The sequence below is a fragment of the Bos mutus genome, chromosome 19 (assembly GCF_027580195.1).
Source record: "Bos mutus isolate GX-2022 chromosome 19, NWIPB_WYAK_1.1, whole genome shotgun sequence".
Lineage (NCBI taxonomy): Eukaryota > Metazoa > Chordata > Mammalia > Artiodactyla > Bovidae > Bos > Bos mutus.
The window spans coordinates 30,322,853-30,350,255 of record NC_091635.1 but is presented as its reverse complement, the minus strand read 5'-3'; the positions used below and the strand labels follow the sequence as shown (position 1 = coordinate 30,350,255).

Sequence of the window (27,403 nt, the reverse complement as noted above, 5' to 3'; positions counted from 1 at the left end):
CACACTGGAGTTCCAACAGCTCTGCTCAGCATCTGCATTAACAACACTAACTCCATACATATGAGCCCAGAGCTTTAGAATACTCAGATTGTTTTTATATCTACCTTTACTCAGATCACCATACAGATTTCTTGGCTCTCCCCGGGTAAACAGCAACCTTGGTTTTGACAATAAATTATATGATCAGGCTGATTATCACAGTTTGAACACCTCTGAGATGGGTGGTCTTATGTCTGTTTCATGGATGAGGCACTTAAGGCTTAGCAAAGTAAAACTACTTGCTCAAGGTCACAGCTTGTGAGGGGGAGCCAGGCTGGGGTCCTGTGTGTCTGACTCCAGAGATGGGAGTGATTCAGTAAGAGCACCTCTCCCCACCTTCCAAGCAGGACAGCATGGTCCCTAACGATGCCTTCAGTGAATCTTGGTTAGGGTTTTCTTATTTGATTTCCCTAGCTCCTAAAAGGGCTCACATGCCTGCCTGAGGAGGACCAAGGGCTTGACTTCACAACTCTGGGGACCATGGAGACCTTCAAGCTGCAAACCACTCACCCAAAGTGCTCTGCTTTCAGGAGCCTCTAGGGGGAGGAATGAGGCCGTCAAACAGCACTAGCTGCTGTGAGTTCCCAGCAGTGAAGGGGAGGGCGGGAGGGAGGCTGGCCAATCCTGGCCCCAGAAACTCTCCTCAGTTCCTGGGTGGAGGAGGGTGGGCTCTCAGCCCCTCAGGGTCGGCCTGTCCCCATCCTGCCCTGCACGCCCTGGCTGTCCCTGTCCACACACACACACACACACACACGTGCGCGCGCGTGCACTCTCCACCTCATTCTCACATTTTCAGTTAGCATCTCAAGACACACACACACACACACACACTCCACCTCATTCTCACATTTTCAATTACCATCTCAAGACCTTTAACCCAGACCAGCCTAGCCTCCTACCTGGTGTCCCCTCTTCTGCTCCACTGCCCATAGGGAAGGATCTGTCTGAAATGGTTCATTTCCCAGCTTAAAACGTTTGCTGACTCCTGCCCTCTCCCACTAACCCCCGTGCCCTGGTTTGGCTCTGCATCAGGCATCATTCCCCTCACATTTCCTCGCCCTTCCCTGCTGTTCCCTCCGCTTGGAAGTCCCTTCTGACTCATCCCTCAAAGGTCGCCTGCTCTGGGAGACACCTGCTCAGATCTCCCACCCCTGAGGCTCCAGCTGCCCCCCATCCATGCTCTGGAGGGCCTCGTGTGTGCCCATGTATTGTGGCTCCAGAGCAGGACCTGAGTGGGTTCAGTTGGGTTTCTGGTCCCCGGCAGGTCATGGCACACAGTAGGTCTTGTTACAGGCTGGCCTCCTGCGTGCAGCACGTTGACTGAAGGCCCCCATTCTCCACCAGAGCGGACACGCATCTTCCTGCCCACGTGTGTGGCAGCAGCCTGGCCTGTTTCTGGCTCCGCCTTTACCCTGCTGTTCACCCACTCTGGCCCCAGCTTCGTGGTGGTATTCCAGGGTGGGGGATCCCAGAGAAGCAATGAGATCATGCCCAGCGAGGGCTTGGAGATCCTCAGAGAAAGGCGCCTCTATAAATGCAGGTGTGATTAACTGTGTTGGCACCCACTTGGTGTTTTAATTGCCCCGCCAACGGCCCGGCTGAGCACCCACATCTGGGTTCCCAGGGTTGGGAGCTGGCAAGGTGGGTGGGGCCATGAGGGGCCTTCTCTGAGGTTCACAGTAGTCATTGTGAGCGGGGCCTGAGGCTGCCCTGACCTCCCCAGCCTCTCTGCAGCCTTCTTGCCACAGGCCTGAAGGTGCTGACTACAGCTCAGTCCCCAGAGACACCATATGTTCTGTGTCCTGTCCTTAGCCTTAACTTCCTGAGGGCAGAAAAACTATGCACAGCATTAACTTCCTGAGGCCTTTACTTCAACCCATACATGTACCCACAGGGAGCCCAGTTTTATTGGCAGAAACAGGGCCAGGTGACTGGATACCCAGCCTGTCTTCTGGGAGCTCAGAGCCTATGGGGTGACAGAGTACACAAGAAATCAGGACATCTGTCAGGATGGTTAAGAGTGAAGAACAGAGCTCCAAGGGGCTGAGGGGCGATGGGTACACAGGCCGGGGGAACGGGTGGTTTAGCTGCACGAAGACCACCGGAGTAGAAGGGCTCTGGCCCAGATCTAGGCTAGAGAGGCAGAGCTGGGGAGTTAGCAGCTGGGGAAAAGAAAGTACGTGGTGCGCTCAGGTGTTGTTCAGTCACCAGGTCGTGTCTGACTCTTCCTGAACCTATGGACCACAACCCTCTAGGCTTCCTGGTCCCTCACCATTTCCCGGAGTCCGCCCGAATTCATGTCCATTGAATCGGTGAAGCCATCCAACCACCTCAGGTAGGTGTTCAAGCAGGAAGACTAATTGAGAGTGTGAAAGGGTAGAGCTGGTGAATTAGCTCCTGCCTGTTCCCGGGCTTGGGCCACAAAAGCCTTCTGGAAGAGTCCCACTGCCGCCAGCCGCCAGGTGAACGTGGAGTTCCTAAGGCACTTGCTGCCTTCAGCTCTGAGGCTGGGATCCCTGGGATCTCTTTGGAAACAGGGAAAATAACGCCTTCCCCAGATCAGTGCCAAGTCTATTGGAGGCCCCGACTCACAGCTGCCTGGTGAAAGCCGAGGCAGAGGCAGGCAAAGCTGGCCATCAAACTGGGCTCACATCTCCTCAAACATATGTTGAGAGCATCTTCCTCTTTTCCCTTCATTCCATACAGGAAAACAAGGTTGGCTGGTTACTTGGTATAATTAGACCTTTTATACCCCACCCATGACCCTTGTCCAATTCTTGCCTTCAAGGTGGTACAGAGAATCTACAGTGGCGAAGAGTTGCTTGGCAACAGAATAAAGTAGTAGTGGACTCTAACCCAAAGTATAAAATAAATATCCACGAGTCCATACTGATAATAAATGGGTGACTGAACAAAAAATAAGGGAAAACAGACCAATCTTCCACGCAGAATTTCAAATCATCCATGTAGATATTCTGCCCTTCAAGAGGCAGAGAACATAACCCCTCACTCCTTAAGTGGAGGCGGCAGAGTGACTTCCTTCCAAAGTTGTGTGGAAAAAGTGAAAAAGAGTAACTTGACAGCGGAGAAACCTGACCAAACCTGACAAAGCCTATCTCAGCCAGGTGATCAAAGTCCACACCAACCCTTGATATGATGCGATGAGGACAGGAGCTCACCTGTGTGCTCTTCCTCTCCCAAACACATAACCCTCGTCTAGTCATGAAAACACACCAGACAAATTCCAACAAGGGGGCATCTGACAAGAAGCGAGACCTGTGCTCCTGGAAGCTGTCATGGTCATTAAGAGACAAGGAAGTCTGAGAAACTACCACAGCCAAGAGACGTCTATACAGACAAGATGACTAAATGTTACATGGGATCCTGGAAGAGAAAGAGAATTTTAGGGGAAAACTGGGTTAATGTCAATAAAGCATAGAGTTCAGTTAATAATGTGTCAATACTGGCTCTTAGACTGGTTGTGAGGTATAGGAGAACTCCCTGTAACATCTCTGCAATAATCCTATAAATCTCAAACTGTCAAAAAGTTTATAGAGACTTCTCTGGTGGTCCAGTGGCCAAGACTCTGAGCTCCCAATGCAGAGGGCCTGGGATTGATCCCTGGTTGGGGAACATGCTGCAGCTAACAGTTCACATGCTGGAACTAAAGACCCCATGTGCTACAACTAAGACCCAGTGCAGCAAAAAAAAAAAAAAAAAAGTCTGTAAGAAAAAAGAGAAAGAAAATGAGTAGCTTTGGCTCTGTCCTGGCCAAGGCACCAGGGGCAGGGCAGATAGGACAAGGAGCTGAGAGGCTGGGAAAGAGAGGGAGGCAGGTAAAGCAGGCAGCTGCTTTTATTTCAGAATAAGATGCCCCAGCCACACCCATGCCCCCGCACCTTGGAGCCCCAGACACAGGTGAGCTGGGCAGCTATAGGCCTCAAGAGACAAAGCAGAGGGAAGCCTGAGTGTGTTCCTTCCTTGTCCAGAGGGACAGATTGCCACAGAAGCCACAGCTTCTCTTGGCTCCTCAGCTGTCCTGGGACTAGGGAGTCAAGGGCCCAGGCCCAGCATCCTCTAAAGTCAAGGGGAGGTGGGAGAGTGACACACCTTCCCTGTTGGAGGAGAAGGGATATGCACCCAAGGACTCGAAGGACAGTAGATCCAATACCGAGCAGAGTTCCGCTTGCCAAAGGAAGACCCAAAGTGAGGACAGTGCAGAATCTGAGGGACAAGTGTGTTCTCGGGGAAGGTGTCCAGGGTGGGAACGACCACAGAGGTCTCAGAACTCTGTCTGCTCTCCAGCTGTGCTGGTCCTCCTCTCTCCCAGGCATGTGATCAGACACAGCCAGAGCTCTGGGGTGGTGCTGAGAGGCTGCCAGCTCACGGCGGGTGCCCTGCCTTGGGGCAGTCCCAACTGCTGGTCCCACAGAAGAAGTCTTCAGGGAGCTCGCTCAGGAGTCCATCCAGGTCATCTGCAGAGGAGGACAGGGAGGGTGGGGAGACTCAGTGATAACCCTAGGGCCCCTTGTGACTCAGAGCTGAAGCTCCCACCCTTCAGGAGGGTCTGAACCCGGCTGCAGTTAGGGAGGGGGCTCTCTGGGCAGTGGTCCCCACATCGATGGGCCTGAGGCTGGCCTGATTTCCATCTCCTTTCTGCTCCCCACACTCAACAAAAGGCAGAGGCAAAATGCCAAGGTCACTCTGCAAAGAAAGGGGCTCCCCCTGGGCCTCCATGGTTCTTCTTTCCATCCTGAAGCACAGCGCCTGAGCAGAAAGGCGTCAGAGGTCTCCTAGTGCAACCGTCTGATTGGACAGAGGGAGAAAGAAGGCTGGGAAAAGCCCTTAGATGTGCTCAGAATCACACAGCTCATTCACATGGTCTCTCACCTGCACTCTGCGTGGTGGGAGAAGTCACCGTCCCCTCCCCCAAAGTGCCTCTGTGAGCCGAGAGGACAGAAGTAACTGTCCTGACTACAGTTCTTGGATGGGTACTTCTGCCTGAGAAGCTGGAAACAGCTGCCTCAGTAACCCCTACTGCTGCTCTGACTGTGAACAAGAGCAGCTAACATGTACTGGGGGCACACCTGGTGCCAGGCACAGGCCCGCACACGTTACACTCATCACTTCACTTCGGCCTCACACGGCCCCTGCAGAGGGCATCTCGTGGTGGTTCCTGTTACAATCCTTACTTTGCCCAAGAGAACAGGGTTTAAAGAGGTCAACTACTTGCCCAAGTGCGCATCCATTTGACGCTAGAGCCACGGCTTCCAACTAGAAAACGCCCGCTGAATGGATGGAATTAGGCAGCCCTAGCGTCAGTCAGGCTGGAAACTATACCTGCAGAGGCCAGCTCCCAGTCTGGCACAGAGCACTGGACAAACACTGCTGTTAGAAGGGCAGAAGTCAGTCTGTGCACATGCTCAGTCGTGTCTGAGTCTTGTGACCTTATGGACTATAGCCTGCCAGGCTTCCCTGTCCATGGAATTTTCCTGGCAAGAATACTGGAGTGGGTTGCCATCTTCTATTCCAGGAGATCTTTCCAACTCAGGGATCAAACCCACGTCTCCTGCATTGGCAGGCAGATTCTTTACCACTGTGCCATCTGGGAAGCCCAGAAGTCAGTTTGGGGGCATTTAAATTTAACTCGGGTGACCAGCATTGTACCCAGGGATGTAGGACTGGAATTTGCTTTTAACAAAAAAGTTGCCGCTCACTAGCTACACTGTCTGGAGAAACGATAGGGTAAATGAAGGGGAATGAGCAGCCAGTGTGAGTCAAGGGGAATGGGACTCAGAGCAGGAATCCGCATCTGTGTCTCCCAGTGCTGCCTGGCAGGTCTGTCCCTACTGTGGAGATGTGACACCAACCACAACATTCTATAGGCAGCTTGCCTCTCTTATTCCATGACCGCCAGCAACCTTCTGAGGAGGGTTTGGCTTGTCCTCAAGCTGACTTACAAGGAGATAGTGGAAGATTCTAGAGAAGATTCCAGCACACGGGGTAGATACTTTTTCATACAACATAAATAAATGGGCTCTGTGGCTTCTCCATGGTCTACTGTGAATTCGGTTAACATGGAGACACCTACCCATAATCCCATGAGGGTTCCGTTTGTGGGATCCAAGAGCTAAGGGTCAGACCTGGACTGTGTTAGCGTCACCTGGGTGAGGCTCCCTCCTGAGGAACAAGTTGGCCCTCCACGAAGAGGTCTGTATTTGGGCCTCTCAGATCTGTATCCTGGTCCCACCCTAACTACGGGGATGCTGGACCCCTTAGCACCACCTGGAGGGCCTCAGAGCTTAGTCAGGATGGAGAAATCTGCCTCTGTGGTTTAGCCATCAGCCCACAGAAGACTCAAGGCTGGCGCCAGTCTATCTCCTCCTTGTGGCTAACAGCACATGGCCTGGAAACGCAGGAGCTGAAGATCACATTCTTTGTGTTAATTAGTTTGTGGTCTGCAGCCTTGCCAGGAAAGACACCACGTCTAATTTCTGTAAGATGCAAAGATTCACAGGAGGAGGAACAAGATGCAGCCAGAACAATCTGCCTGAGCTATTCAAGAGGAAATAGGAGGAGCATTTTTTTGGCTCCTGGGTGGACTGACCGTCTTACCTGCTTCTGGGAGTTCTTTCTCGAGAGTCGCCCCTGCCTCTGGGTTCTGTGCTGTTTGGAGCCCTTTCCCAGGCTTCTCGCTCTCTTGCTGGAGGCTTTCATGGAAACTTCCAAGATCCTGGGGACAGAGGATCTGGTTACCAATACCTGTGCCCCTGAAATCTCTCTAGACAGTACCATCTCCACCCAGACAAGCTCAAAGGAATAGGTAGGGGCTCAGGAAAGACAGGACAGAGGAATGCGGCAGTGGCCAGTCACCCAGCCTATGCTGGGGAGGTAGCTGAAATACCAAACACCCCAAAGAACAGATAATTTAAAAATAAATAGAACAAAACCAAAAAACTTTTTGGCTGATTTTCTTTTCTAATTCAGTTGGTATCTGATGTTTTAGGGAATCTCTGTAACTGGAGCAGACAGTGAAGAGGCCATTCAGAAATATACTAAGGAGTTAGGCTGGAATTAAAAATGAGCTATTAATAATCCCCCAAATAGCTAATATATGAATAGGTAATTAAAATTAGTAATTAAACCTGTTAACCATGGTTAGCCCTAGGGAATGCAAACAGGGAAGGGTCAGTTTTATGTTTCTTTATTCTGTACCATTTTAATTTTTTTTCAACAAGTATGGATGACTTGGATCTTTTTTTTTTGGCCATGCCATTTGGCTTGCAGGATCTTAGTTCCTTGACCAGCGACTGAACCTGTGCCCCCTGCAGTGGAAGCATGGAATCCCAACCACTGGACCACCAGGGAAGTCCAGGGGTGACTTGAAATTTAAAAGGAAATCAAGATGCTTTGTTAGAAAGGGGTGATACTGAGAGAATGTAGAAGTTAGGGAGAAAGATGAGAAGTAGCAAATTAGAGCTAAAAGCATAACTTGACTAGACGTCACAGATTATAACTTTATAGACTCATTTTATAGACAAAGCAACAGCAGGGGAAGGGACAGGACTTGCCCAAGGTCATGTTATAAATTTCCAGCAGAGGAGGGACGTGACCCAGGACTCCTGACCCCCAGGCCAGGCCATGACAACAACTCAGGATCCCAGGAAGGTGCAGGTGGCCAGAGGGAACACTGTGTGCCAAGTCAAGGCCGGGCTCTGCACCCTCACCCTGGAGTGGAGCTGCCTGGAACTCAGTCTTCCTTGGTTCCCCAAGGCATTCTAGGCTGGTGTCCCCTCACCTAGCAGAGGTGGAAAGCAGGGGGAAAGATGTCGAGCAAGGGCTGGCTCACCTGACGGACCATCTGTAGCTGTCTGTTCTCTGCACAGCCACCTGCAGCAAGTCCAACCCTCAGTCACTCACTGAGGGCCCCGCCCCTTTGTGGACTGTCACCTTGGTTAGTTCTCAAGTGACTCCCATGCTATATGACGTTCAAGTCTGCCATCAGACACTCAGGGATCACTCAGAAGCCAGTTGCTCCTCTAGGTCCTGTTACCGTGCCATCTGGCAGGTGGCTGGACCAGGGACAGGAGGCAATGGCCCTGTCCCCAAAGACATCTTTTCACCGTAGGGCAACTGTCCACCTCACATCCCTGCTCCCCAAGGTGGTGGAAGGGAAGAAACCAGAAGGTCCAGGTGGACAGCGGCTCTAGCTATCCCTCCTCCATCCTGCTCCTCTTACCTGGGGGAAGGACTGAGATCCCTTGAGGATGTTCCCGTCTCCAGCATCTGGACTATAAACACGGACCAGGTTGTTGGGAGTCACATTGAGGTAGTGATTCCGGAGTGAAGGAGAAAACACTCCGATCTGGAGGAGAGAAGGGGTGGGTGGGGGGGTCCAATGTCCTAAGAGAGCACCGCTGGCCACCTGGTCCCACCTGCCTCTCCCTTGGTGGCCTCTGCACCAGGATCACAGAAATCACTCTCGCCTCAACCCTGGTGCCAGAGTACAACCACTTGCCCACCCCTGGCCCTTCACAGGCCATTCCCACTCCTACCCACCCCCTGGAGGATAGAGGTCAGGCCTTTACTCGGCTCCAGTAAGCCAGGGTCTAGCACCAGCGCAGCTACTCTCTGCCTGGGGCCTGGGAGGGAAGGAAATCAGAGAGACAACCAGGGGTTTTTCCATGGAAGGAAGGGGAGAGTACCTGCTTGAGCAGCAGCACCGAGCCAGGCTTCAGCTCATTCTGGCGCGTCTCCAGCAGCAACCTGTGCACTGTGCCCTGCATCTCTCCTGCAAACACCACGCCGCCCATCAGTCTCAGGGTCAAGGGCAGCACAGAGCCTGGTCTGGGCCCAGGTGGGAAGTAGGTAGCTCACTGTCTCAGTTATCCTAACTGTGAATGCAGAGGATGGCTCTTCTTCACCTGCTGACCTCAATGGGGCCACTCACCAGACACTACCAGAACCTAACTCCTCACCCGTGGGGTCCTTGAAAACCACGCTGGCATCCATTGTGCTCCGAGTCAGGGACTTGATCATCACCGCCATGTTGGGGACTTTGTTCCCAGGAAGCTGCTTCAGGGCTGCCTGGTTACAAGAAGAGGCATTTGCTGAGCCAGACATGTCCCATCTGTAAGGTTCCCAAGTGAGCCAGGGCAACCTGAGGAGGGGTGGGGGTGGTGATGCAGCATACCAGTGTGGTGATGATCTTCCTTTGTGGAGGGCCAAGGGGCAGTTTAAAGGCTCAGCCCATCTCCCCCTGGCAGACTTGAAGCTGGCAGGTCCTTCATTTCTTTCCCCTGCCTCCTTTCTCTTGTGTATTTATGTGTATATATTTATATAGATCTCTACCACGCAGACCACAGGCAGGAGCACGTTAGCATATGCACTAACATGAGTCTGACATGACTTCTGACCTATGGGGAGCTCTAAGGGGAGCAGTGTGCTTACCCTACCCCATTCAGGACTCAGATGTATGGAGACATGCCCGTAACCCACTTCTCCTGTGCCTGATACTGTGGATGGCAGTGAAAAGGTAGGTGAGTGGAAGATACAACCCAATGGTATCTTCATGCTGCTGCTCAGAGACAGGCCTAGGGTAGGAGGGAGCAAACAGAGTGCCCCTTGCCTAAGGTGGAGCAGGGAAGGTTGGGGAGAGATATAAAAACGGCCTTTCCTCTGGGTCTCAGCGTCCAGAACCCTTACCTTTCGCAGCACCATGATGATGCTGTAGGTACAGAGGAAGCAAGTAGGGTCTCTCTCATCCAGACCCAGAGTAGATTTCATGGTCAGCCAGGGCCCTCGTCCAAAGTCTTCCTCCACTGATGCCTGGGAACTAGTAACAAGCTGGCACAACAGAGCAGAAGGGGAGCCTGGTGTTCATGGGCCCACTTTGCTAGAGACCCTGACTGAGCCGGGATGGAGGGGCGGGGGAGCAAGGGTGAATTCCCGGCAGCAGGTGGCCATGTTTTCTCCTTTCGTTTATCTCAAGGTTCAGAAAAGGGTATGTGAAAACTTGCTGCATATCACATCTTTCACTGAGAAACAAGAGCAAAGGTGCTCTGTAACTTAGTTTATTTTAAATCAGGACCTGACTTTAATTATATTAATGCAAAAGGCTAGCTACGCTTGTCCCTTGTAATGAACTTAAAAAGGCTTAGGGCTAGGGAGCCCCCACATACATTTATAGGCTTCCAGACAATTTTGAAACCAATTATATTTCACTTGAGATGCCTCTGGCTTTAACTGTACACCTTGTTATATTAAAAAATGCTTTAAATTCAGATGAGTATTTACTGTTTTGGAGCTGAAATGGACTGGTGGATATACAGAGATACAGCAAAGAGAAAAACTTCGAGAGAGAATTAAAAGCAAAAGTGGATCTGGGAGGCAGAGCAGGTCAACCAGAATCCCAGGGAGGAGGAAGGCTGAGTCTCACCCACCAAGAGGGAACGCACCAGAGGCAAGGTGAAGGCACAAGCTTCCCAGCTTGATTCCCAGAAACCTGAGAGGAAGGGTTCCTGAGATATAATTTCCTGATACTTATTGCACTCTCCTCTGCTGAGGGCAGATGGAATTAGCCCGGCTGTTCTTTCTTAGCTGGGAAAGAAGGCTGAACCCATGGCATCAGTTAAACACCCCTTTGGCATCAGGACGGGCGTCCCTCAACGTGCTATGATGTGTGACCCCAGAAAATAGGCTGAGCAGCACTGATTCTGATTCTCAGCTTCTGAAACACACAAGGATGTCCCTCTCTCTTAAATGAGTCCCAGGAAGTTAGCATTTGCATGGAGTCAGTTACCTCTGTCCGGAATTTAGCCAGAGCACCGTGAGTCGGAGTCTGGGGCGTGGAAACCATGATGTCGTCCAGATTTTTCCCACTGTGCTACGAGGGGAGAGAGGAGGAGAAGGTGAGAGCAAGCTCAGCAGCTGTTATTTACAAGTACAGCTTCTTGTCTGGGTCACATAATGAGTTCAGGAAACTATCAGGGACAATTAACACATATTACATCTCTCCTAACAAAGTCTCAAGAGCCTCACTGGCAGCTCAAAAAAGATGCTTTGGGGACCGTTTGGGGAAATGTGAGGAAGCTGGAGCTGGCTCAGGAACAAATCCTGGGGCTTCCTGAAGGGGGTGATGACCTGAATAGAGAGGCCTGAAGTGAGTAAGAGCGTAGCTTTCCCCAAACCCCTTCTCGGGGACCTCACCCTTCCTGACAGGGATCCAACCCAGGAGGAATGTACATGGCTTCCTTGGATTTCTCTTAAAGTGCCAGGGAAGAGCAAGTTAATGAATAGAAATCGCTTCTAATTGAAGAAAACACCCTTCAAATGTGAGGAAAAGGGGTAACCTATCACAACCAGACCAGATTCTCAGAGTCCAATTATCTGGGATCGGATCTAAGACTAGTCTGAGGGACCCTGTCTCTCTACTGCTGCCAAAATCCACACTCCAAGCTCAGCCCCGACTCCCCCGTGGTGACCCCACACACCAGCCACACTGAATGGTTCTGTGGACCTCCCAGAGAATCTGTGCCTTTGCACACACTCTCTCCTGTCGTTCCACTGCTGAAATGTCCTCCAGGACACAGCTGTCCAACACGCACCTCTGTAAATCTCCTATTCATCTGTCCAAAGCCCACCCAGGAAGCACAAGGAGCCCAGTGTCTCCCCAGCACCCAGGGAATGACCTCTACTCTCTCTGTCCCTTTTACATAAAGTTTTTAAGTCTGCTTCTTCCACTCCCCTGGAGCTCTGAAGGATGAGAACTATTTCTACGTTAATTTCTGTATCCTCAGGTCCAATCAAAGGGCCCAACACACACCAGTCCTTAGTAAATATAAAAGAACGAGTCTTCCTGGCCGGGGCCAGTAAACAGGAGGTGCTCAACAAATGAATGGAAACTGTGATGTTCTCAGAGCCTTAGGCGTCTCCATCTATGTGGTTTTCAGGCCTTCAGTTCTCCCCACTTCTGACTTCTCCCACAGCTCTGGAAAGCCCCCAACCCCTGCCCTTCCTTCCTCCACTTCCTCTGGGATTGAAGATCCTCTGGGATTGGGCAGGGCTGGGACACACCCGGCTGCTCTCCAGCGCCCGGGGAGCCGCCTGGGGAGCTCTGGCTCTGGCCAGAGCAAAGCTGTCACTCACCTGGTGAGGCAGGAGCCCTGCTGGGCCGGGGAAACGGCGCATCTTGGCCCGGGTGGAGGTGCAGGTGGGTTGCTGCGGTGTCCGGCTGGCAGCGGTGACCAGCCGCACCAGGTGGTTGGTGACGATGGGCGTCTGCAGAGTGGCTTGAGGGAGCGGAGAGGGACTGGGACCCTTCGGGGTGCAGACAGGAGACAGGACAGAAGACGCTGGAGTTCGGGGTTGGGGTGGACCCTGAGGAAACAGTCCACAGCTGGTCTTTGAGGGAGCAGCACAGCGTGAGTTGGGAGTCCGGGGTCTAAGAAAACGGAGTTTGCCACTTGAACAGGTGTTTGGAGACCGGAATGGCTGAGCAGGGAAACGATTTTGAGGGCTGCTCTGAATGGGCCTGCCAGCAGCTTGGAGAGGCTGAGGTGTTCGAGGAGGGGGACCCACAGGAGAGACTTCCCAGTGGGGTGGCTGAGCACAAACCACTGAGGTAGCTGGAACAGGAAAGTTACCCGTGGTTCCAGGTCTCAAGTGAGGCTCTGGAGTCCTGCAGAGGACTGTGGGATCTGGGGCTGATGGGATACCAGTTACGTGGGGGGAAGGCACAGGTCCTCTTTGACAAGGTCTGCTCAGATCAGCCACCCGAGCCTTTTTAGCCGGTGTAGAGTCCTCCTGCTGCCAGCTGGGCAGGATTCCTGCGGCCTCACTGTGAACTCCAAGTTGCAGCTCCAAGCTGGGCCCCTCCAGCTCCATGCTTGCCAGGACCTTATCAAATTCATCTTGTTCAGGCCCCTCGAAGCCACCAATCACCTGCTCTTTGCTCCTGAAGGTGAGCTGGGGGTGGGAGGCTGAGGACTGGGGTCTTCCTGGCTCTTCAAGCACTTCTGTCAGTGTCGCTCTTCCCTGATTGCCAATCCAGCTGCTGGATGTCGAGACAGGCCTTAGGGCAGCTGTTCCTGCGGGAAGTGCACCCCCAGTGGCCCTAGGCCCACCGCAGGTAGGAAGGCGACGTCCCAGGGCTGGCAGGCCCGCAGCCTCTGCTGGGGCAGTGACTTGAGGCAGCAGCTGGGCCTCCTGTGGCCGGGAGGAGACAGGTCTCAGGCACCCGGCATTTCCAGGCTGTGAGCCCGCAAACTGGTTTTCTGCATCCTCCACAGCCGACAAGAAATCCTACAAAGAAGCAGAGACAATGGGTCTTGGCGTCTGGAAGTCAAGAAGCACTCTGCTTTTACTGTTTCAGGCATGTGGTGTGTCTGTGTGTGCAGATACACGCAAGCAGGAAACCAAGACATGTAAGGCAGCTGTAGACTCTCTCACCACCTTTGACTTTGCCCAAGAGTCCGCCACCAGGCTTCTGCCAGACATTCTAAGGCTAAGTCTTCAGGTAGCTTCTCTCTTTCTTCAGTCTTGAGGGGGAGGGGAGGGGAGAGGAGGTGGGGTGGTGGTGGCAGTTGGAGCAGTAAGAGAAGCAAAGGAACCAGGTCACCAAGGAGTCAAACAAATTCCCCAGGGCACACACCCGTCTCAAGGAAATTAGCTTTCCGGTGTCCAGCCTGTGCACTCAGGAGCTGGTCTTGCTTCGTGTCCTCAACCCACTCCTCCCCCCATCACACACACACACACACACACACACACACACACACAAAGAGTCTTTGGTAAGTCAAAGAGGCCTTGGATCCAGCAAAATAGGCAGAAGTTAAATATAGCTTTTCAGGCAAGTTAAATTAAGTATGGATTCCAGTTGGGAAGCAAGGTGAGATTGACACCTTCAAGAGCAACAGACCTGTTCCGAGGGTGTTTTTGAGTCAGAACTGCTGATTTAACTGACAGGAAGGTCCCCTCCACCCCCACCCCTGCTGCCGCACTAGATTGTCTAGGCTAGAGAAAGGATCTTTCCTGCTTGGTGTATTATCAGGAGACTAGCATACTCCAACAGGACTACTTTAGGACTTAGTAATAATAATAATATTAGAATTACAGCGGGAATAAAATCCTGATGACCCTGGGAGTTGATGGAGCCCTCTTCCCCTGAAGAGCTCCCTCTCAGACATGATGTCATCTGCCTTGGGAAGGGGAAGGGACTGGTCATGGAACAGAAACTTGAGCTGTCAGAGTCCTTCACTCTTAATTCCATTACTAGCCTAGCAGTCCTACCTTGACCTGGTAAGACCCAGGAGGGTCACTTTTTCAGTCTGTAATTACACATCTCCAAAGCTGAAAGACAAAGACAAGGACACATATCTCCTTGACAAAGCTGGCAGTTTTGAGTTATTTTTAAAAACAAAAATCAAGTCCCCAAATGATAACAAAACACCTAACATGTGAAGCATCTCACTGGGTGCCAGGTACCATGTAAACATTTTACCAGAATTCTCTCAATGAATTCTCACAATGACCCTATGAATAGGTATATTATTATCCCTGTTTTATGGATATAGAAACCGAGACTCAGAGAGGTTAAGTAACTTCACAGAACCAGGACTGGAACTCATACATGCGTCTGTCACTATGTCTTGGGGCCTCAGGGTATGAGACAAGCCAGAGAGGGAATTTTAAAAGGTCTGTTTCTCCCTTCAAACCTCAGGTTTCAAAAGCTTCAAAGGGAGGGAAGTATGGGGCTGTGGCTGCCACAAGGGTCCTTGGTGCACCATCTCACTAGGCATAAATTAGGCATCCGGACAAATCTAGAAGTGATTTTTTAAAAGCAAACCACTGGGAGTCAAAAAGTAGCTCTGAATGGCTTGTCATTGATAAACCAGAGCAACTCTTCTATAAATGTAGTTTAGTAGTTTCCATGTACATTAGACTGGAGTTACGTCTAATGTTGGTGCTGGCTATTGGTGCTGTATTTTTTTAGCTTGCTGGGCCTTCGTTGCTGCGTGGGCTTTTCTCTAGTTGCGGCGAGTAGGGGCTACACTCTAGTTGCAGTGCACAGGCTTTTCACCGAGGTAGCTTCTCTTGCTGCGGAGCACAGGGCTCTAGGGCGTGTGCCTTCAGTAGTCATGGCACGTGGGCTCAGTAGGTATGGCTCCCCGGCCCTAGAGCACAGGCTCAATAGTTGTGATGCATTGGCTTGGCTGCCCCACAGCATCTGGGATCTTCCCAGATTAGGGATCAAACCCATCTCTCCTGTACTGACAGGCAGACTATTTACCACTGAGCCACCAAGGAAGCCCAGTGTTGTATTCTTAAGCAGTTTAATTTACCTCTGGGGGCTTTATTCACTTAAATCCTGCTTCTTTCTGAAAAGGATTTGACATAACAATTTTGGGCCACCCAGATGAAACTACATCTGTTAGATCTGAGTGGGAAGACAGTATTGCAGATCACTAGTTCAGTGGTCTCTGGCTGCACCAAGAGATTAAAAATACCCCTGCCTGGGCCCATCCCCAGAAATTCTGATTTATTTGGTACGTGGCAGGGACTCAGCAGAGGTGATTCTAAGATGCCAGCTTCAGGTCTAATCTAATCCCTCATCTTCCCCAGAGGGAGCAGGGAAGGGAAGAATGTTTGAGGCAGAAGAACATCCCTCATGTCATAAGAGAGAAAATGGAAGGCCAGAGAATGAAATACTTTGCCCTGGCTCAGGTGGCCAGTTGGTGACCCTGGGCCCCCAGCTGTCTAGTAGCTGCGCTGTCTCTGCCTCTCCATTAACTTTCTTCCCACATGAAGTATGTCATCATGAAGGTGAATCCAATCATCCACGTGACACAGCTTCCAGGCAAAGGCCCTTATAATTTAAAGGTATGACAATTAAGCAGCTCATCTCTCTGGTTTTTTATTTGTTTTTAAGACAGTTAAGTGGGTTGTTTATATTTCTCATCTCTAAGCCTCTCACAGAAAAAAAAGGAAAAAAAGATACACATGTCAGGTAAAAGGAAATTTGAGTTCTAGGCCTGGGTGCCATCTCTGATCACCAACACTTCCTTACCTCATCTTCAAACTCCTCTTCCACAGCAAACAGCTTCTGCAGACTGCATGCCTGAAAGGAAAACAAAGCAATTGAGGTTGGAGGAGAAATACCATTTGCAAGTACATTTTGTCTTCACTCTGCTTTTTCCTAATTCTAACAAGACATCAGGTGTACTGTTTTCTGTTTGCTTGTTTTGTTTTGTTTTCCTCTGTGTTGGGGAAGGAATAAAGGATGAGGAGAGATGGGGTTTACTTAAAGACTTAGATGGATGATTTAGAATCCTCTCTCGTAAAATAATTCCCTTAGGTCTATCTGTGTTAATCTTGTAATAAGAGGGAGGAAGCAAAGGGAAGGCTGCCCAAGGGAGCCTGTGTCATTCTTTAGACCCAGTACAGGGCATGTAGGTCTAAGGATTTTGCCACACCCCCAGAGGCTTGGCCTGGGGAACCCCTGTCAGATGTAAGGGATATTACCATAAATCCAAGCATGCCCAGCACAGAGGCCTTGATTCTGAAAGACAAGTCAGTGGTTTCCTTTTATCGAACACCCAGAAGCTAGGGTCCTGGGAGGTGGGATGTACCTCCCCCACCTCCACCCTCATCCCCACAGATCTTTCTGGACAGCAGGGCTGCTGTGGCAGGCATTAAAAGTGTGTCAGCCCTAGAGCCAAGGGATGTGCCTAACTCCAGCTGCCAAAGCAGCAAGAGCTATAGTTAGGGAGACCTATCGCCCAATGTCAAGAAACAGACTGGAATGGTTGGGGGAGGGGGAGGGCCCGGGAGGCGTGACGTTTGAGCACACCCGTAAGGATGAACCAGAGTCTTCCTTAGTGAAACGGAAGGTTAGAGACTGGGAGATGAAACCCTGAGGGAGGTGAGTGGGAGACCTTTTTTGGGGGGCCGGGCATGTCCAAGCCGAGCCCTGACTAGAGCCAGGCGTCCCGACCCCACCAAGCTCTCCCTGAAACCCTAACCCGGTCCTGCAGCTCGCATGAGGGAGAGTCTGGAACCCGGAAGATAGGTCCCCGCGGCCCGGGGACCCGGCGGCCGGGTGGTCCCCGGCGCGACATTACCATGGCGACCGCCAGTAGGCTCCGGCCGCGGCTTGGCCGGACAGACCCTGACTCCAGGGGTCGCCGGAGCTTCGGCCTTGATCCACGTGGGAGGGTCAGAGTCCTGGCGACAGTGTCTCTGGGGCAAGGTCGGAGAGAGGCGTCTTGGAAATCCAGGTGGGGGCCGAAGGAGGGTGGTCGGGAACCTGGGGGGCTGGCTCCCTAGGCCGCGTTCGAAGCCGCCGCCACTCAGCGTCTCCGCCCTCTTAAAGGGGCAGACCTATTTCTTTCCCGCCGACCCAAAGGCCGTTCACCGCGGTCTTCCGCTCCAGCCTTAAAGGGAAAGGCATGAGCTCTTGGTCGCCCCCCAGCAGACCCTGGATCCAATCCGTTTGCTCGATGCGCACTCGGGTTGAGAGCAAGGTTGGGAATTTGGGACCCATGGCAATGGCACCCCACTCCAGTACTCTTGCCTGGAAAATCCCATGGACGGAGGAGCCTGGTAGGCTGCAGTCCATGGGGTCGCTAGGAGTCGGACACGACTGAGCGACTTCACTTTCACTTTTCACTTTCATGCATTGGAGAAGGAAATGGCAACCCACTCCAGTGTTTTTGCCTGGAGAATCCCAGGGACCGGGGAGCCTGGTGGGCCCCCGTCTCTGGGGTCGCACAGAGTAGGACACGACTGAAGCGACTTAGCAGCAGCAGCAGTACATCCCATCCTGACCACCTTCCTCTCTTGTGTTAAGCATACTAGGGACTGAGATTAACAGCATGATTCTCATTCACACCGGAATCCACCCTGTTCGTTTGTCTGTATAGAATTAATCTGTCCATCCATCCATCCATCCGTCTATTCTTGCCACACATATTTATTAAGCAAGATGTTCGCTGCTGGGCTGTTCTCATCCTTCATGTTTCAGTTTACATGTCAGATCTTCCCTGTCACATTAATCTCTCAAGTAACATCCCTCACCCCATCGCAACGCTTAATTTCCTTCTCAGCATTTTTCATTATTGATAATCGTCATGGTTTACATCTTTATTGTGTGTCTTCCTCACTAGAATATGAACTCCATAAGGATAGGGACATTGTCTGGCTTGTTCAACTCTGTATCCCCAGCACTTAGAACAATGCTCTATAGAATTAATAAATGAAAGACACAGGGACTACTATTTATCAGGCACAGTGCTTAACATTGGGGATAGAGAAAAGAATGACTCCTTGTACTCTCAAGTTCATGAACAAGTCAGGGAGAGAATTTTCCTGGTGGTCCAGTAGTTAAGACTCCATGCTTTCACTGCCTTGGGCACTAGTTCAGTTCCTAGTTAGAGAGCTAAGATCCTGAAAACCACACAGTGGCCAAAAATATATATATTAAATAAATAAATAAAATATGAACAAGTCAGGGAGACACAGAACAAAAGATAGAGACCAGGAGAGGGCCTAGTGATCTGGGAAGTCCAGTTGTTATCACTAAAGCCTACTGTGGTTACTGATTCAGCCTGACCTCGTTTTCCCTTCTTGCTTTTCATGAAAACAGTTGAGAGACAGCACAGGTTGCATAGTTTTGAGGACTCAAAAGGCAGAAGGAAGGTAGCTGATGTGAGTTCTTAACTATCTGATCTGAACCAGCCATGCATCTTCCCAAGGGCAGACTGCCTGGCCTGGTCTGACCTCTTGGAAGCCTATGACTTCTATCATTGCTCCCTGTGGAACAGTTAACCTGTCATATGTCAGAATGGAGGCCATAATGGTGATGAGAGAGGAAACCTGAACCTCTAACTCTCATCCAAGTTAGGAATTCCTTCAAGGCCTTTGTGCTTCTGAACTAGGGGACAGACCCCCAACCCTCCCATTTACAGGCCCCCTCTCCTCCCAGGGAACCCAGGCAACCCAACTGTGGATAGTCCTAGAGACCTAGTTACAGGGCTTCCTGTGGATCTGGGCTCAGACAGCTCCAGCTAAAGGGACATCACAGAGGCCAAAAGGCCAAGAGGAATACTATCAACTCCTACCCACACTGTAGTTTCCATCTTCCAGTTTTAACCATTGGCTCATTTTGTCTTCACGAGATTCCACGAAGAGTGAAGGGTGGGTATTACTTACAGATTAGGAACTTGAGGCCCACAGGGGAAGGGACACCCTCAGGGTCACACAGTCATTCGGTGGTGGCTCTTCTGATTGGAAGTCCTATGCTTTCTCCTCCATTGCCTTTCTGAGTTCAGTGAACTTGGCAAATGCCACCCCCACCTCCTGTTAGAACTTAGATGGGTGTGGGAGTGATGGCTGAAGTAAATGGAAAATGTGGGCCAGGGACATTTTGGAGAGGGGCTGGCAGGCCACAGTGAGGAAGTTGTCTATGATTTTAAATTTGGGGAGGATAGTCATGCTGATTTGACTTGGGCTTCCCTGATAGCTCAGTTGGTAAAGAATCCGCCTGCAATGCAGGAGACCCCAGTTCAATTCCTGGGTCAGGAAGATCCGCTGGAGAAGGGATAGGCTACCCACTCCAGTATACTTGGTCTTCGCTGTGGCTCAGCTGGTAAAGAATCCACCTGCAATGCGGGAGACCTGGGTTCAATCCGTGGATTGGGAAGATCCCCTGGAGAAGGGAATGGCTACCCACTCCAGTATTCTGGCCTGGAGAATTCCATGGACTGTATAGTCCATGGGGTCACAAAGAGTCGGACACGACTGAATGACTTTCACTTTCTCATGCTGAAGGATTCTCCTCCAAATAACAGGTCTTCTTCCTGACACTTTCCTCCAAAATAAAAGCAAAGACTAGATCCCCATGGTGATCTAGTCTGGTCCTCTTCTTCCTTCTTTTAGAAGAGGGGTTAGTGGGCTTACTACTAATAACCAGGGTTGAGGATAATGGAGACTCAGACCAAAAAGGAAGGGTAGATTCTGGGAAACGGAAAAGTGGGTTCTAGGATTCAGGTAGGAGGACCCATACCAGAAGACACCAGAACTTCAGCTGTGAAGTCAAGTACAAAGGGGAATGTTTCATTAGTACTGAGTTAATCTATAGTAATGGGCTTACCTGGTGGCTCAGTGGTAAAGAATCTGCCTGCCATTGCAGGTGATGGGGGTTCAATATCTCGGTTGGGAAGATCCCCTGGAGAAGAAAATGGTAACCCAATCCAGTATTCTTGCCTGGAGAGTCCCATGGACAGAGGAGCCTGGTGGGCTACAGTCCATGGGGTTACAAAAGAGTCAGACGTGACTGAGGGACTAAAGAGTAACAACAGTCTGTAGTAATAACCACCTGGACTTCCCTGAGCACTTTCTGTGTTCCAGGCAAGGTTCATTCATTTACATGAATTAGCTCACTTGTTCATAGCAACAGGTCTTGATATTGGTGCTAGGATCACTTCTGTTTTACAGAGGAGGAAAGGGGCAATGTCTGGGCTAAGCCCACATTGCTAATAGGTGTTGCAGCTAAGATAATTAACCAGCCAGTTTGATACCAGCATCCACAAGTTTAACCACTACATTGTTTTGCCTTTTAGAATTCCAATGAACTGGGCTCTTAAACTGGGGATTCAGGGAATACGAATCCCCTATAATTATGTCCAAAACACCATGTGCCTATGCACATACGCCTTGCTCTGAAAGAAAATCATAGTTTTCATTACATTTTCATGGGTGGGAAAGCTGTTGCCTTGCACTGTCTCAGGGCCAGGATGCACTCTGATCCCTCATCCTCCTGTATCTCTTATTTTGTCCAGATCTTATACTCTACATCAAGCCTTACTATCTCCTGCCTGGACAATCCCCTTAGCCTACTGCACTGTCTCCCTAGTCCAAGCTCTCCTCCCTTCTGTCCATTCTTTCCAACATGCAAGCAGGATACTATTTTTTCTATCGTAAAAAATGTTAATCCCTTCCAGGCACCTGAGGATGATATATAAAATCCCCAGGGCTGGGACTTTTTCCCCTGGTGGCTCAGTGCTTAAGACTTCATGCTTCCACTGCAAGGGACACCAGTTCAATTCCTCCTCAGGGAGCTAAGATTCATGTCACATGGTGTGGTTAAAAAGAAAAAAATTCCCCAGCACCTACAATGCTCTGGAATCTGCTTCCCTGTCCTATTTCATCTCTCACGCAGATTTGTGCTATGACTCCTTGCGACCCCATGGACCATAGCCTGCCAGGCTCCTCTGTCCAGGGAATTTTTCAGGCAAGAACACTGGAGTGGGTTGCCATTTCCTACTTAGGGCATTTTCTCAAGCCAGGAATCAAACGAAGGTCTCTTGTGTCTCCTGCAGCTAGGAAGTGATCTCATCTTTCAACTAATGTCCCAATCAATACCAATCCCTCTCTACCCCATTCACTCTTCATGCCCTAGGTCACATGCTGCCTCCTCCAAGAAGCCTTCTTTGACTGACTCAGGTTTCCTTTTCCTTGGCTCCCTGGACTTGAGGGCTCTGATAGCTTAGGTCTCTTGCATACTCTGTATTGTCTTCAAGTTTCTCTCATACCTCTCTGGTGGCCTTTGAACTCTTTCAGAGCAACCGAGTATGACTTTTCACTTTTGTGAGCCAGCACTTGGCACATGATCTAGCACACAGAAGACTAGCAAGTGTTTGTTGAATGACCTAATGCTATTTGTCAGAAGGGACTACAAAGGAGTCTAGGCAACTCCATGCTCACTTCCCCAAATACCTGTACTTTTTGGATGAGGAGCCTCACCTTAAGTACAGGAGAGAGCACACCTGTATTTGTGTGTGTGTGTGTGTGTTTAGAGGGAGTGTTTGGAAACAGCATGCTGCATTGTCTATGGAGTTAGATAAATGGGGCTTCATATTTGACCATACTGCTAACTGGCTGTGTGACCTTCAGTAAGTTATTTTACCTCTCTGAACTTAGCTGTCCCCCTTTATGCAAATAGAGTAATACAACTTCCTCACAGGATTGCTGTGGAATTAAATGAATTAACACATTGAAATGGCTAACTCCATGCCCAGCACCTTGGCAGAGGCTCAGCAACGTGGGTTCCCTTCCCCCTACTCGAGTCTGCAAACGTGCTGAGGTTTGTTGTGGGAACCACATGGCTTGAGTTTGTATCTATTTCAGCATACTTGCAAATCCATTTTGTCCTAATTTGTATTTTGATCGTATTAACAGTTGTATGCAGTTCACAGTGATGATGCATGTGTATGTGTTCACATTTGTCTTCCCATGGACAGGGGTATATACTGGAAGTGTATACACACACTGAGAGTTCTGCAGGGATGTGTCGGTGGGTGGCTGTTACGTGTTGAATGAGTGTGTGGAATGTGTGTGGAACTGTGTTTGTTATGTGCTGCCTACAAAGAGGTGGGGTCTGAGTGTACAGGGGTGGCTGAAGGTCTGGTCTGTGTGGCATTGTGGATGTGAAGGCTGTGTAGACCAGCACTGCCGCATAGAACTTTCCACATTATCTAATATAGTAGCTGTTGACAACAGCACGTGCTACTGACAGCTTGAAGTGTGGCTGGTGACACGGAGGAACTGAAGCTCTCGTTGGATTTAATTTTAATTAATTTAAGTGTAAATAGCCACAGGTAGACTAGTGACAGAACCTCAAGCTTGTTCTCCACGGACCAACTCATGTGCACGCCCCTCCTTCTTATCCCGGAAACCCATCCATCGCGTCCCGACCCCTGCAGGGAGGCTGCGGCCGCCTCCCCTCCCCTCGGCCCCCCCTCTGCCCCCGCCCCAGTTCCCCCCAATCCCCCCCACCCTCCCGCAAGTCCCCAGGCGAGCAGTGAATCAGCCTGACAATGAGGTGAGTCATTCATGAACTGCTCGGGCCAACCCAGCGGGCGGGAAGCAAACGTCAGCCAGCCCACCCCCCCTAACTCCCCAGTGGGATCGCTCAGCCCCACGCACTGCAGATGTTGAAGAAACTGACGCGGTGGAATCGAGGCACCAAAGCTCTTCTCCTTGGCCCCTCCCCTCTGGTTTGCAATCCATTCATTCCCCCAGCCCCTTTCTCCCTCTCCGCGGGCATGTGAGTCATCACAAGATCTACGCCTCCAGTCCAACACCCACCTCCCCAAGCCTTCCGCGTGCGGTCTTCCACGGTTGCTGGGTGAAGGCAGGGAGGCTGGACCCCTGGGTGGGGGGGTGCCAAGGTCGGCCCCTAGAAGCGACGCTGACTCTCTCCGGACCGCGGGGGAGGGCGGGGCTCAGGACAGACTGCAGCTGGCTGGATTCCTGCGAGCCATGTCCAGCTTGCCTGGAGCACGGAGACAAACAGGGGGCGGCAGGGAAGGAGCTGCTCAAGCTTGTTGTCTGGGGCACCTGTGGCTGGTGGTGAGAAAAGGATGGGGTATTACCCATGGGCAAGAGTATTCTTCTGGTTTCCAGGGAGATCCCACAGTGTCCCCCCAGTACCTGACATTCTTTAGAACCTGGTAGCTTCTCTCCTCTGCACTCCCGGGACCAGTTCCTCCAAGGACCAATCTGAATCCCACCACCGGGTATCAGTCAGCCTTCTTCTCTAGGATTGAACTTCACCTGAGGCTTCTGACTTGGACAACTGGGTCCCAGGGTGGTGTCCCTTACAAGGTGGGAAATAAATCATCAAAACCTTTAAAAGTGCGTAGACCCTTTGACAAAACGGGCTTCCCAGGTGGCTCAGTGGTAAAGAATCTACCTGCCAGTGCAGGAGATGCCAGAAATACAGGTTCGATCCCTGGGTCAGGAAGATCCCCTGGAGAAGGGAATGGCAGCTGTCTCCAGTATTCTTGCCTGGAAAATCCCATGAACAGAGGTGCCTGGCGGGCCACAGTCCAAGGGGTTGCAGAGAGTCAGACACAACTGAGCAGTCACGCAAGATATTTGACAAAACAGCTCCACCTCTAAGAAAACAATAATTGATGTGTGCAAGGATTTAGCTATAAGAAGGTGGATCACAGCATTATTTAAAATGGTGAAAAATTGAAAACAACCCAAATGTCCATCAAAAAGGGATTGAATAAAGAAACTGGTAAAACAACACCATGGGGGACTTGCCTGGTAGTCCAATGGCTCAGACTCCTCCCTCCAAAGCAGGGCAGCTGGGTTTGATCCTTGATCAAGGAACTAGATCCCACAAGCAGCAACTAATAGTTCTCATGTCACAACTAAAAATCCTGAGTGCCTCAAGGAGAATCGAAGTTTATGCCTACTGCAGCATAAAAGTCCCAGCTCAATCAAATAAATAAATAATATTAAAAAAATAAAAATTAAAAAAACAATGGAATACTGCTCAACCTTTAAAAATGAGGCTGTGGAAGAAGCTTTAATGCCATGGGAATATTTTCATGATATATTACAAAAAAATAAATAGTAAGATACTGTGTGATATAATGTGATATAATTTTTCTTGAAAAAATATGAACATGGGAAAAATTAGAAAAGCATTTACCCAATTACTAATAATTGTTCTCATTGAATTATGCACTTAGGAGTGATTTTATTTTCTTATTTGTACTTCTCTGATCTCCCTCCCACCCCTTGTTTCTACATTAAGAGTGTATGAATTTTTACAGCAGAAAAAATATTATTTATTAAATATTTTAAAAAGCTACTTGTGGGGGAGATAATGGGAATTAACTATAAATGGGCATTTTATCGGGTGATAAAAATGTTTTTGAAACCAGACTATGTGACTGTACACGTTGGTCAATTTACTTAGAAAATGTTGAATTGTATACGTAAAATGGGTTCTTTTGTTTCAAATTTCTCAACAAAAACCACTTCCTGGGGGCTTCTCTGGTGGCTCAGTGGGAAAGAATCTGCCTGCCAATGCTGAAGACACAGGTTCAATCTCTGATCTGGGAAGATCCCACATACTGTGGAGCAACTAAGACCCTGAGCCACAAGCAACTTCTGAGCCTGTGCTCTAGAGCCAGGGAACCGCAACCATTGAGCCCATGTGCTACCACAACTAGAGAAAAGCGTCGACAGCAACGAAACCCAGCACAGCCAAAAATGAATAAATAAAAAAAAATTATTAAAATGAAACAAAAAAATCATTTGACGGGCTGTCTTCCAACTTGACCTTGAGGTCTAGGAGTAGGAACTGTCAGATAAAATACAGGACAACCACTTAAATCTGAGTTTCAGATAAGGAATAATTTTTTAAATACAAATATAAAAATAAATAATATAAGTTTTTTAAAGGCATGATCACTCACCTAGAGCCAGACACCCTGGAATGTGAAGTCAAGTGGGCCTTAGAAAGCATCACTATGAACAAAGCTAGTGGAGGTGATGGAATTCCAGTTGAGCTATTTCAAATCCTGAAAGATGATGCTGTGAAAGTGCTGCACTCAATATGCCAGCAAATTTGGAAAACTCAGCAGTGGCCACAGGACTGGAAAAGGTCAGTTTTCATTCCAATCCCAAAGAAAGGCAATGCCAAAGAATGCTCAAACTACCGCACCATTGCACTCATCTCACACACTAGTAAAGTAATGCTCAAAATTCTCCAAGCCAGGCTTTAGCAATATGTGAACCGTGAACTTCCTGATGTTCAAGCTGGATTTAGAAAAGGCAGAGGAACCAGAGATCAAATTGCCAACATCCGCTGGATCATGGAAAAAGCAAGACAGTTCCAGAAAAACATCTATTTCTGCTTTATTGACTATGCCAAAGCCTTTGACTGTGTGGATCACAGTAAACTGTGGAAAATTCTGAGAGATGGGGATACCAGACCACCTGACCTGCCTCTTGAAAAACCTGTATGCAGGTCAGGAAGCAACAGTTAGAAACAGACATGGAAAATAGACTGGTTCTAAATAGGAAAAGGAGTTCGTCAAGGCTGTATATTGTCACCCTGCTTACTTAATTTATATGCAGAGTACATCATGAGAAACGCTGGGCTGGAAGAAGCACAAGCTGGAATCAAGATTGCCAGGAGAAATGTCAATAACCTCAGATATGCAGATGACACCACTCTTATGGCAGAAAGCGAAGAAGAACTAAAGAGCCTCTTGATGAAAGTGAAAGTGGAGAGTGAAAAAGTTGGCTTAAAGCTCAACATTCAGAAAACTAAGATCATGGCATCTGGTCCCATCACTTCATGGCAAATAGATGGGGAAACAGTGGAAACAGCGGCTGACTTTATTTTTTGGGGCTCCAAAATCACTGCAGATGGTGACTGCAGCCATGAAATTAAAAGACGCTTACTCCTTGGAAGGAAAGTTATGACCAACCTAGACAGCATATTCAAAAGCAGAGACATTACTTTGTCACCAAAGTTCATCTAGTCAGATCAGATCAGATCAGTCGCTCAGTCGTGTCCAACTCTTTGCAACTCCATGAATCGCAGCACACCAGGCCTCCCTGTCCATCACCAACTCCCGGAGTTCACCCAGACTCATGTCCATCGAGTCAGTGATGCCATCCAGCCATCTCATCCTCTGTCGTCCCCTTTTCCTCCTGCCCCCAATCCCTCCCAGCATCAGAGTCTTTTCCAATGAATCAACTCTTCACATGAGGTGGCCAAAGTACTGGAGTTTCAGCTTCAGCATCATTCCTTCCAATGAACACCCAGGACTGATCTCCTTCAGAATGGACTGGTTGGATCTCCTTGCAGTCCAAGGGACTCTCAAGAGTCTTCTCCAACACCACAGTTCCAAAGCATCAATTCTTCGGCACTCAGCCTTCTTCACAGTCCAACTCTCACATCCATACATGACCACAGGAAAAACCATAGCCTTGACTAGACGAACCTTTGTTGGCAAAGTAACGTCTCTGCTTTTGAATATAGGTTGGTCATAACTTTCCTTCCAAGGAGTAAGCGTCTTTTAATTTCATGGCTGCAGTCACCATCTGTAGTGATTTTGGAGCCCAGAAAAATAAAGTCTGACACCGTTTCCACTGTTTCCCCATCTATTTCCCATGAAGTGGTGGGACCGGATGCCATGATCTTCGTTTTCTGAATGTTGAGCTTTAAGCCAACTTTTTCACTCTCCTCTTTTACTTTCATCAAGAAGCTTTTGAGTTCCTCTTCACTTTCTGCCATAAGGGTGGTGTCATCTGCATATCTGAGGTTATTGATATTTCTCCCGGCAATCTTGATTCCAGCTTGTGCTTCTTCCAGTCCAGCGTTTCTCATGATGTACTCTGCATATAAGTTAAATAAACAGGGTGACAATATACAGCCTTGACGAACTCCTTTTCCTATTTGGAACCAGTCTGTTGTTCCATGTCCAGTTCTAACTGTTGCTTCCTGACCTGCATACAAATTTCTCAAGAGGCAGATCAGGTGGTCTGGTATTCC

At 49.7% G+C, this 27,403-nt stretch overlaps 1 protein-coding gene across 2 annotated transcripts; it reads right to left on the bottom strand.

Annotated features, from left to right (window-relative positions):
• Window positions 1-1,669: 1,669 nt before the first annotated feature.
• HROB (homologous recombination factor with OB-fold) lies at window positions 1,670-17,384 on the bottom strand. 2 transcript variants are annotated; one of them, XM_070389918.1, is made up of 10 exons: window positions 17,157-17,384; window positions 16,103-16,153; window positions 12,187-13,341; window positions 10,841-10,924; window positions 9,745-9,885; window positions 9,018-9,126; window positions 8,745-8,830; window positions 8,279-8,404; window positions 6,655-6,772; window positions 1,672-4,514 (listed from the first exon to the last, which is right to left on the bottom strand). In XM_070389918.1, exons 1-10 carry the CDS (start codon window positions 17,157-17,159, stop codon window positions 4,423-4,425), a joined length of 1,965 nt encoding a protein of 654 aa, XP_070246019.1. In that variant the 5' UTR covers window positions 17,160-17,384; the 3' UTR covers window positions 1,672-4,422. The 2 variants fall into 2 exon arrangements, with proteins under 2 accessions (XP_070246020.1, XP_070246019.1); XM_070389919.1 differs by lacking the exon at window positions 9,745-9,885 and having other exon boundaries at window positions 1,670-4,514.
• Between the last annotated feature and the right edge of the window lie 10,019 nt (window positions 17,385-27,403).